Source organism: Taudactylus pleione, unplaced genomic scaffold (assembly GCF_031769625.1).
Source record: "Taudactylus pleione unplaced genomic scaffold, aTauple2 ptg000391l, whole genome shotgun sequence".
Taxonomy (NCBI): Eukaryota; Metazoa; Chordata; class Amphibia; order Anura; family Myobatrachidae; genus Taudactylus; species Taudactylus pleione.
In genome coordinates, this window is record NW_028284792.1 from 904,760 (window position 1) to 916,808 (window position 12,049).

Consider the following 12,049-nt stretch of genomic DNA (forward strand, 5'->3'; position numbering starts at 1 on the left):
TGCAGCAGTTCCCCTTTAGTAATGCACCCTGCAGCAGTGCCCCTATAGTAATGCTCCCTGAGGTAATGCCCCCTGAGGTAATGCCCCCATATTAATGCTCCCTGTAGTGAAACTAACACAGGAAAAAACAAACAAACAAACAAACAATACCTACCTTAAACCCCGATCCTGCGTCCACAGCTGCCTGATCCACCCGGCTGCTTCTCGGAACTTTGGGAGAGACGTCATAAAGTCTCTCCCATAGTGCCCATGGAGGGATCCGGAAGCTGGAATTCAGGAGAGAATTCCAGCCTCCAGCTACCGCTGCACTGCAAGGGAAGGAGCTGGGCGCCCGCTGGAAATAAAATCCCAGCGGGTGTCTAGCAAATGGAGCCTCCCTGCGGCGCCGGGTACAGCGGCGCTGTCGGATGCAGGGGCTTTGGGCACGCGCACCTCCAGCTCTGCCCTAGTTGTGGCCCTGGTTAGGGCTGCCATCTCCTGATCTCCTGGGGTAAACTGCATCACCTTGCACGTAAAGTTCTTTGTACAAGTATCCGCAACTAGTATTATTTGTTTTATTTTTTTTAATAAATCCTAGCCTGTCCAGCTCCAATGAACATACATTTCTCTCTCTCAAGTTGGACGGACCTAGGGGTAGAACTCAATAAGCTGCTTTATCGTTTTTGTTTAGCGCAGCTTCAAATAACATGCCTATCACGTGGTAATTTCCCTGAGCGCGGCTATGCCCTCTCGCGCTTAACGCTCAATCCAATTGTATAAAGTGGTCATGTGGTAATTTTCCATGATGTTAGCCAAGTTGTGTGGGGTAAAATGGGGAACTCAGCCTGCACCTCAAAAAGTGGAAACTAACATTGGATAACAGTATAGAAGTACATTAGTGACCAAAAGCAAAGTAATTAGGGCTCTTAAATGGCTGATTTTTTTTGCATTTTTTAATAACATTGAAAAAAATATGGAAAGCAAGTGTCGTTTAAATGCTCTATAATAATTTGAATGCATAAAAATGCCTGTAAATTGATTTTTTACGTTGAATTTAAGTCTCTTTTAAAAATTTGTTAAAACAAATCAATACAAGACCCCTATATACCTGTCCCACATCAATTAACCAATTATCCTGCATAACAATGACGTGCCATTATTGACCAAAGTAAGCTAATTATAAACCTCTAAGTGCCTAATTAATAGAGATGGGCGGGTTCGGTTTTATTCTAATTGCCAAGTTCAGATTTCTCTTATTGGCTATCCAAAACAGTTGACACAGCCAATATGATGCGTTTTTGAGATCCGAACATATCCGAGTAAAACCGAACCGCACATCTCTACTAATTAATCATTAGGGATGTTGTCCCAGGGTTTCTAAACCAAGTCCGAACAGTTTTCCCTTTAATTAGGGATTTCCCCAAATGTTTCCCCTGCTCAGGGGATGCGAGAAAAAAGCTGCTTTAAATACTATCGAAAAATAAAGCAGCTTAATTTGCGTAGCTAACTAGTTAACAAAAAACTTGCAGTCGGCCACGTTAAGTTACATTTAGCCACCTTAACCACTGTAAACGGGCTAATTGAATTCCCCCCTAGTGTCCAACTTACCAAAACAGCATTTAGCACAGAACTTACAATCACAAGCAAAGGTCTCTCTTTCTCTGTAGGCTACAACCTGCACCCCAGGCAGTGAGAGAGAGACTTGAGAAACTGTCCCAGCTTTTATCATCCTCTCACAGGTGGTCTGGCAATGAAGGTTGATAATTAGCTAGGAGCCTGGGGCGCATATATATATATATATATATATATATATATATATATTTTGTAATAGTCTATTCTTCCTACTTTATTAAATGTTGTGTATTGCAATAATTTTTTAACTTGATTTTGTTACAGGTAACTTGGATGACTCAGAACCACTAATCAAGACAATAAGGGTTACAACGGACGGTGACTCTCTCAGAAAATCAGTTGAAGATTTGTTCTGTATTTGCTACGGTACTATGACATTTGTAATGTTTAGTTTTGTGCACATTTTTGCTCTGGAACTCCAGACATTTTTTAAACGCTATATATTGACACATTAATCATTGTTCGATCCATTCAAAATGTGAAAACCTGATTTAGACTTTTATTTTACACTATATATATTTATTATTTTTGAAAACAGAATACAAAAATAGAAAATATAAAAAAAATAGCACAATAAATGCAAATATAAAACTATACATAACATGGACTGATCATAATACATATAAAATGTATCTGAAATATCCAAAACAATATTAATTGTAATAAGAATAAAATAACCGATTTAAGGTGCCCATCCACTAGATGATTTAATTGAGCGATTGATCGATAACGATATCGTTATCGTTCAGTTGTTCATAAATTGTATGCAAATCATTTGCAAAAATTCCTAAAATGTCCAACGATGCGCGCTCCCGCTGGTCGTTTAGACATTTATTATCGGACAAACATGCTGGACAACCTGATGATAACGTCAGGTTCAGCATGTTTGCAGATGATTGATGTTCCTACACTGAACGACTGCTCGTTCAGTGTAGGCACATCACAGACTGACAAACGACTGCACGATTACAGTGTCATAATCGTGCAGTCATTTTCATGTCTTCTAGTGGATGGGCACCTTTAGACTTTTGCATAAAGAAACTGAGCATTACTTTATGAAAGCCTTACATTTTGCTACTGTTTCAAAATTTGTAGCCTGAGTCTGCTATTTAAGGTTACTCCCCGTTACCCCATACAGAAGAGGTATTTGACAAATTTACAGGTAGAGATGAGAGAATTACAAATACTTTTGCAATGGAATAGGCGGTTTCACATAGGTTTAAAGTTCGAACAATGCAGTTCAGTTTTACATAAATTCAGAGAAATACTAATTCATGAGCTCAGATGGTAATGTTCAATTCCTTCTGCTGTTTGCCATGGTTGGAGTAGAGTTGGGAAAAACTATTTCTCAGAACACTTTTAATAATGTTGCTCAATTTTATTTATAGGTACGTATATCAATTGAAGGATGATTTCAGAATGTTGCTGTATGTTTCTTAGCATAGAGTATTTAAAAAGCAGAAACCCCAGAGCAGTCAATTATGGACAATGCAGAACAACTGAATGTTGTAATTATTCAGTTTGCAGCTATTGAAAATTCGACTAGATAATTTTGTTATTTGCATTCTGTAATGCAACCAGGCATCAGGCTTTGTGTATCCCTATGCATGTATCACATCTCATCACTGTGTATCAAGCCTGAGATACTTTGAAATGTGTATTAAACACATAGCAAAATAGGGTTAATTTTTATGCATGGGTAGAACCTGGGTCAATACCTAAGATGGACTGCCAAGGCATTTCCTGCCGTAAAGAAAATGGGGAGGGTAAGCATGTTCCATAATTTGTACCTTGGAGAAGGGTAAGCATGTTCCATAATTTGTACCTTGGAGAAGGGTAAGCATGTTCCATAATTTGTACCTTGGTTAGGTGGAACTAGAAATTTAACCATTTACGGCCAAGCTAGATGCGCCAAGGCTGTATAAAGCTCTATTTGACGGAGATTATAGTTTGGTGGCATCTGAGGACACTGGGGTGAGTGACTATTTTCACAGCGAACCTCCTTTATTAATAGAAGTGGCAATCTCAGGCATGGGGCCGGATTCAATTAGAGGTTGAAAGTGCCGTTTGGAGATAAGTTTCTGCGGAATCTTGACTTTTCGTCTGTTTTCAAAGTATCTCCATATTCAAATCCAGGACGATTTCGCCTAAGCGGAAAGTCAATGCATTGTAATAGGCGGAAAAGTATCTCCTATGATTAGCAGGTGAAAAAAGTTCAAAATCGTTATTTTGGGTTGCAAATATGGGGAAACAACTCAGAACCCTTGGGACAGCCCCCCAAAGGACAAATCAACAAAAAAAATAAAAACAATTACCTCAGAAAACCCCAAAACAGTACTTTCATTTTGGGGGCGGAAAGGTGGGGAGATAACTCTAAAAACTAGCGAAATAGACTTCTTGGGGTGCTGTAAGGAGGGGCCAAGTGTTTTAGGGATTGCAGGTGCATGTTTGAGGGTGGTTTATCACGTCTTTTAAAAGGTCACTTTACAGACATAAAAATATGCTAGCACCCATTTTCAAGTACCCCAAATTTTACTGGACTGCTTATTTTCACCCAAAAATACTGCTTTATACCATTCTTTACCACTTTTGCAAAGACGTTAATAAGAAGCAATTTAAACTACTTAAGTACCCCAAACACTTTTATTAGAGCTATTAGTACACATCTACATTGATTCCCTATGTTAATGCATCTTTTTTTGGGGTACAAACTGATTTCTCCAGTTCTGACAGTACTTTCCGCCTGTTCCGCATTCGCCGCTGTCCGTTTTCGCCTGTTTAGGAATTGAATATGGAGAAAAGCAGGTACGCACGCGTAAAGTTTCCGCCTCTGAAACAGGAGAAGGAGGCGGAATGTCGGACAGGTGAAACTTTTCCGACTTTAGCCTCTAATTAAATACGGGCCATAGTCGCAGTTTTATCCCAATGTATAATGTTTAAAATGGGGGAAGAGCGGACATTTGATGTATCTAGTAAAGTCAGCATCAAGCATATAAAATGGCATCAGACAATAGATAGAGAAGGTTATCTGACAAATCTCCTTCAACGTCAACTGTTACATTTAAAGGCAAATTGTAAAGGAATGTGTAAAAGGAGTATAAATATTCACCAGATCAAACTTCAAAACAACTGCAGAGCTCTCTTCACCATATGAATTAATATTTTACTGGATTGATTTCCCAATTTAGGCAAGCAAGCCTTCCATACACTTATACTAAATACATTATTTTCTCTTTTTAACTTCCTTCTGTGCTTTGTTTCAATATTACATTTTTATTGAGTATAGAGAAAAACATTATTATGGGGTGCAGAAAAAAGAAAGGGACAAGGAGAACAAAAAATGAGCAGGGAAGACTTGTCATCAACAGGCATCAAATATACATAAGTTACAATATTAATAATTCAGACCCTTCTGTGCATTTTAGCCATTTGCAGTGTGCTCAGTAAAAGTTGCAGGAGGGCATGTATAAGACAATACATTACTCTGATATATAATCTGATGTATAATGTCGTGTGTTGCTGAGATTGTTTATAGTTCTGATCTTTGCTGACAATTGTTTCATTAAAAAGAGAAGGAAAGTCATTGTTTAAATAAGAGCAATTACTGATGTAGACATGTTTTATTTTTATTACAAATCATCCTTTTAAAATTTTGTTTGTGTATGCTATTTTTATGGGAAGTGATAATCAACAGTATAATTAGTTATTGAATGAAATAACTAGGGTTTTTTGACCCCAGGGCAAATTGAAAAAGGTGCTTCCCCCAAAAATAAAAATTATAAAAGAATTCTATATATTTTTTATAGATACATAAACTATTAACCCCTAGGCTGGTCAAGGCTTTCCCCAGCTCTTCCCAGAAGGAGAGAACCTCAGAAAACTTGGAGCAAGGGTAGCCCATAACATTATCCCCTAGGTTGGTTAAGGCTTTCCTCAGGTCTTCCCAGAAGAAGAGAACTTGGAGCCTATAAGAATCGTACCCTTTCCCCCACCTTGAAAACATTACACTGGGAGTACTTTAAATCACACACCTATTGAAATAGAGAGACGTAGGAATGGACATTGGAAACCGATGGTTAGCAACCTTCGATGTTTCCAATCCGATGGAAGTGCTTTTTTTATTGAATACCTGGAATTCGATGGTTGCCAGCCATTGGATGCAGCTTTCTGATGCTCATCCGATGGCTGGCTGCGGGGCTAAAGCACACACTGCTACTCTGCATAGCAGAGCAGCGGGTGAGCAGTGGGAGAATAGATGCCGTGCTCATGCGCACGGCATCTATTCTCTGTGTAGGGGGAGCAGTGGGGCAGCCTAGCATCTCGGAGAGTGCTGGGCATGCCTCCACAGTGACGTGAACGGGGGTGTCACGAGGCGCCCAGTGGGTGGTGATTGGTATGTGGTGGTATTGTAGGGAAAAGATATATTAGAAAAAAAAGAAAATTATAATTATCTAATTTTAAATGCTTATGATATAAAGGGACATATAAGACTCCTAACATTCACTAGCAAATCATTGGAGGAGAGTGGTAAGTGCAGAGGAGGTAGAGTGAGGTCAGTGATTGAAACACTCGCTACTGATGTGTGAGTCATGCCAGAGACAGAGCAGTGGGAGGCTAGAAGAGAGCAGTACTCCAGCAGCAGTGGCTGACGGTGCCCCTCTCTGTGGTCCATATGTCCCGCTCAACCTTCCCTAGATATGCCACTGGAAATGAATGAATTTAACTGTCCTCAGAAATAAGGAAATCCTGGTTAAAATACTGGACTTTGGTGTAAAGTTGTATGTATAATGGTTCAAACACACGGTCAGATAAAATGGACGATATAAACGATAACTATATCGTTTAAATCGTCCTTTTTTTTTTAACCCCTCCAACGACCAAACCATGGTCGATGCGCGGACACAGATGGTCGACATCGAACATCGCCCGTGCATGCAGGCCAACCTGGTCGATATCGACCAGGTTAGCCTGTTTACTATAGGAACCGGCGATCATTTGGGGGTTGGTGCATTTTGCTGGATGTTCGATATCGAGCATCCAGTACATGCAGGACGATCAGACAACAATATATGATCGTTGTCTGATTGTCCCGTGTGTACGGGCCATAATATATAGGGGGCTATATGAGATCGGGCTGCGAGGGATGCACGTTGCGGCATTACCAAGTTGCAATTCCAAACCCGCTGGTAATTAAATTGACCCCATGCTGTTTGTCTTTTCTTTATTAGGTAAAGCTTTAGGAAAATCGTCTCCAGTGCCTGTTCCCTATGACAAGATAACGACAGACCCCACTGCTATCACAGTATGTGGCTTGCCAAAGGATGTACTTTTCACAGAGCCATCGAAATATGACATTGAAACTATACAGCAGATTTTAGCCAACAAATGCAGAATATCCTTTACTATTAAAAGGTGAGGAACACGTTTGTCTTGTCTTAAATTTCTGAAATTTACTTGTCATGCAGTTTAGAAAAGTCTGACAAGAATAGTAGAGCCTAATTGCAGTGTAAAGTTACAGTAGTTAAATGTACTTCACAGTATTGATAAATAATCTTCCCTTTTTGTATATGACTTCAGTAACACCTTAAGTATTGTTAAATATATTTTGGAGTGTGACTCTAATCTCATGGGATTGTTCAGAGGCAGCCAGGAGTCATGAAAGCGGGAATACTTCCCTAAAGTCTGATGATGTGTGACACATTCATTTTATTTAGCTTATTTTCTCCTTCATTCACTAGGGGGCACTGGAGGCTTCAAGACACTGGGGTATAGACGGTGCTAAGTGGAGCTGGCACTTTAAATCTTTTGAAGTGTGACTAGCTCCTCCCCCCTCTATACCCTCCTACAAGCCCCAGTCTTAGCTTGTGCCCGAGTGGAGCTGGTTGTGTATACCAGGTTCTCCTTTGGGTTTTAGATTTTTCTCATAGCGCTACTGCGCTGAAGCTGAGGACAGACAGGCAGCATCTGCCACTGCCTGTCTGCTCCGTGGGAGACTGCTGACAGGGACCCACTCGCAACTGCTTGCAGTTCGCCTGGGGTCCCTGACTACATGAAGAGACCACTGTCTCTGGGTGTACTGCATGCCGCTGCATGCAGCGTGCACTGAGTCCCCCGCTAGTCACAACCGCAGTCAGGCAGTCCGTTAGTATGCCCTGGCTACCTGGCGAGGCAGCCAGGTTAAACAGCAGGTGGTTATTATAGCAGCAGTAACTACGATTAACGGAGTCACTCGGCAGACAGTAGCGGCTGTGCGGGCTTTTTCCTCTCACAGTGCGCTTATGCATTTGAATGAGCGCCACAGCAGAGCGAAGCCTAGCTCCGGAGTCCTGCTCCTTCCTCCCAGCGGCACCAGCGCTACTCAGAAGTGTGCTGGCGGCCATTATACGGAGGAACAGCATCTGCTGCACAACAACATCGCTGCTACTGGAAACTGATAGCCTACCTGGACTGTAAGTAAAACAGTGGAGTTTAAGCTGGTCAGGAGAGCATTTAAAGTAGGTAAATAACTACTTATTTTTCAGTGGTTATTTCCGTCTATGTCTAGCATTTTCTGGCACTGCTAGGAGTGCTATTAGGGCAATTGTGGCTCTCTCCTGACTCTCTATATCTCAGTTTCTTCTTCTTTTGACCTTTTTCGCTACACTTTCATGTTGTTTGTGTGGGGTCTGTATGTAGGATGACTGGCAGATCTAAGGCGTCTCAAAACTGAATCTTTCCCGTAACACTACAGAATCCTCTCATAAAGAGACTGTTACCCTCAGTCTTCCAATCAGACGACTCGGAGGAAGAGGATATGCCAGAATTAGAAGAGGGTGAATATGCTCCAAATTTGTCTAGGGAACTCCAAGAGGAGTCTGAGCCGGTATCCGAGGGGATAGAGGCTTTAGGGCCTGATTCAGACCCACTCGCGAGCGGCTGTCCGCTCGCAAGTGGGTCGATGGTCTGCACTGAGCATGCGCACGACGGAGGGAGCTCTGTCGTGCGCATGCACCAGACACGACGAGCGAAGGACTTTCCTTCGCTCGTTGTGTCCGATCAAAGGGGGCGTGCTGTCAATGTTGATTGACAGCACGCCCCCTTTGGTGGGCGTGCCGGGGGCGTGCCTCCCTGCCGGGGGCGTTCCCACGGGAACGCCTCCCGTCAGAAGCCGGCCCACTGACATCACTAGTGATGTCAGTGGGAGTGATTTTGGCTCTGATAGAGCCAAAATCACTCCGGAGCTTGCGGTTGAAAACCTCAACCGCAGGCTCCGGCTCGCAATTTCGATGGTCGCGATGGTCACGACCATCGCGGCCATCAAAATGCACGCTCGTATAGCCTGTGGGTGGTGACCCACAGCTATACGAGCGTCCAGGAGGACGCTCCATGAAAATGGAGCCCGGCCCTCATGCAGAGCGTGCGCTCTGCTCAGAGCGTACGGCTCTGAATGAGGGCCTTAATTTCTACTATCCGACAGGTATTGCAGATACAAGAGGAGGACACAGGTCCTGTTCGACAGTCTTTCAGACTATTGCTTTTCCAGTCTCAGAAGAGCTAGAATCTCTTCTAACGTCAGCTTGGGAACATCCGGGTAAAAAATTTCAGATGTCCCGGCGGTTACCATCTTTTTTTCCTTTTCCGGCAGTTAACAGAAAATCTTGTGAGACTCCCCCTACAGTAGATCCATCAGTATCACAGCTGTCTAAGAAGACTACGCTTCCAGTTCTGGGGCCACATCTGACAGGAGATTGGTCAACACTCAAGGGGTGACTCTGCGTCCTGCAATTGTAAGATGCTGGACTAACAAAGGTATTGAGCTTTGGTCAAAACAATTGGCTGACGGTGGAAGACCTTATTCCGTTGGCAGAACATATAGGTGAAGTTGCGGCTTACCTTGGAGAAGCGTCCAAAGACGTTTGCAATATCGCCCCCAGAACTTCAGCTCTGGCGATTTCAGCACGAAGGGCACTGTGGCTTAAACATTGTCAAGCGGATGCAGAATCAAAAAGAGCTGTGGAAGCACTTCCATTCACGGGATGTGTATTATTTGGAGCGGAACTAGATTATTATTATTATTATTATTATTACATTTTATTTATAGGGCGCCACAAGAGGTCTGCAGCTCCGTACATACAGTAAAGGGTACACAGAACATTACATTACAATACAGTTACCAACTTATAAACAGAGCACAAGTAACAATTAGCAACACAATTCTCCATACACAATACAGCTGGGAAGGTGAAGGCTGTCATAGAAGTGCTAGAGAAGAAGGCTGTGAGACAGTGGGGAGGAGGACCCTGCTCCTAGGAGCTTACAATCTAGATAAGTGGATTTCTCAGGCTACAGGAGGTAAATACACTTATCTTCCTTCGGCTCCCCCTTCCTAGAAGATCTTCCCTTGGACCTTCGTTTTCAGTCCTTTCGTGCCCCGGGTTGTTCACGTGGTCGCTTCAGAGGAGGACCATCAACTTCCCATGGTTTCAGAGGGCGGGGTAGAGCCGCAGTAACAACAACCTCTGCTCAACAGGAGGTTAAGTCCTCTACCAAGCCCAGTGCATGACGGGCTTCCCTCTCACCTGGGAGACACCAGAGTGGGAGAGTGACTTTGGGACTTCAGAGAAGTATGGACAGAAACTTGAACGGATGCTTGGGTCCGGGATCTCATCATTCGGGAATACAAGCTCGACTTTCAGTTTCAACCTCCATCTCTGTTTTTTAGCACAGGTTTACCAGTTTCAAATGTCAGGAGTGTCATTCTGCAAGAAGCAATAGACAAGCTTCTATCCACAAGAGTGGTGGTCCAAGTTCCAGACATCAGTCCGGAATGGGTTTTTACTTGTGGTTCCGAAGCCGGACGGCTCGGTCAGACCTATCCTGAACTTGAAGGATCTCAATCCATACCTGAGGATTTTCAAGTTCAAGATGGAGTCCCTTCAGTCGGTGATTGCAGGATTGGAGGAAGGTGAATTCATGGTATCTCTAGATATCAAGGACGCCTACCTTCACATCCCTATCTGGCCACCAGGCGTTTCTGAGATTTGAAGTTCTGAATTCACATTTTCAGTTTTAGGCCTTACCCTTCGGCTTATCATCAGCACCCAGGGTATTCACAAAGGTCCTGGCTGTGATGATGAGTCTCCTTCAGATACAAGGGATCACAATTATCCCTTACCTGGACGATCTACTGCTGAAGGCACATTCCAGGGACCAATTACTGCAGAACATCACAGTGACACACAACCTTCTCATTCGTCATGAATGGATCCTGAATTTCCCTAAGTCTCATCTGCAACCGACGCAGAGGTTACAATTTCTGGGAATGATCATTTCCCTCTGGAAAAGGTAACTTCCATTCAGGATATGGTGAGGAAGGTCCTTCAACATTGTCATGTTTTGGTGCATGTTTGCATCCATCTCCTAGGGAAGATGGTGGCGGCCTTTTAGGCCATTCCATACAGTCGTTTTCACTCCAGGACTTTTCAGCTAGATCTCCTCTCACAATGGACAGGATCCCATCTTGTCCTTCACCAATGGGTAAGGCCAAGTCCCAGAACTCGGATATTCCTTCTCTGGTGGTTGAACTCGGTTCCCCCAATGGAGGGAAAGAGATTCGGAATCTGGGATTGCACTCTTCTCACCACAGACGCAAGTCTGAGAGGCTGGGGAACTGTGATTCAAGAACATAACTTCCAGGGCCGCTGGACATCATGGGAAGCAAGTCTGCCGATAAACATATTGGAACTAAGGGCTATCTTCTATGCTATCCAGACAGCAGATCACCTGTTGCGGGGCCGAGCAGTCAGGGTCCAGTCGGACAACGCCACGACAGTGGCATACATAAACAGACAAGGCGGCACCAGAAGTCGAGCGACTATAAGGGAAGTAAGCCGGATTCTAATCTGGGTGGAATAGTTTGCAAGAGCAATTTCAGCAATCTTCATTCCGGGCATCGAAAATTGGGAGGCAGACTATCTCAGCCGTCAGGACGTTCATCCAGGGGAATGGGCACTACATCCTTAAGTTTTTCACCAGCTGATCCAACGGTAGGGTCTTCTCATGGCATCCAGACAAATTCAGCAACTGCCTCTCGACTGCTCTCGGACGATAGAACCGCAGACGGTGGCAGTGGACACATTGTCAGCACCGTGGCAGTTCCAATTTGTCTATCTGTTCCCTCCATTCCCTCTTTTCCTTCAAATCCTACAACACATCAAAAGGGAGAAGGCCAAGGTTCTATTTTTAGCTCCGGACTGGCCTGGCAGAACTTGGTTTTCCAACATTCAACTGGCCCCTGCCACTGAGAGAAGATCTATAACTTCAGGGTCCTTTTAGTCTATCCAGACTTAAAGCGACTATTTTTGACGGCATGGCTGTTGAAAGGGCCATCTTAAGACGAAAATGGGATCCCATCCGGTGTAATCCCTACTATGCTTAGAGCCAGAAAAGAAGTTACTTC

The 12,049-nt window shown here is 43.5% G+C and overlaps 1 protein-coding gene across 6 annotated transcripts in view; it reads left to right on the plus strand.

Moving 5' to 3' along the window:
- Positions 1 to 12,049, plus strand: part of GTF2I (general transcription factor IIi) — a 129,448-nt gene that overhangs the window by 16,663 nt on the left and 100,736 nt on the right. For 5 of the 6 annotated variants that reach the window (XM_088445900.1, XM_088445901.1, XM_088445904.1 and 2 more), the window contains exons 4-5: positions 1,876 to 1,977; positions 6,840 to 7,023. In XM_088445900.1, coding sequence (XP_088302026.1) covers positions 1,876 to 1,977; positions 6,840 to 7,023 — 286 coding nt within the window. The remainder of the gene's footprint in view (positions 1 to 1,875; positions 1,978 to 6,839; positions 7,024 to 12,049) is intronic. The other variant, XM_088445903.1, reaches the window with a different exon arrangement.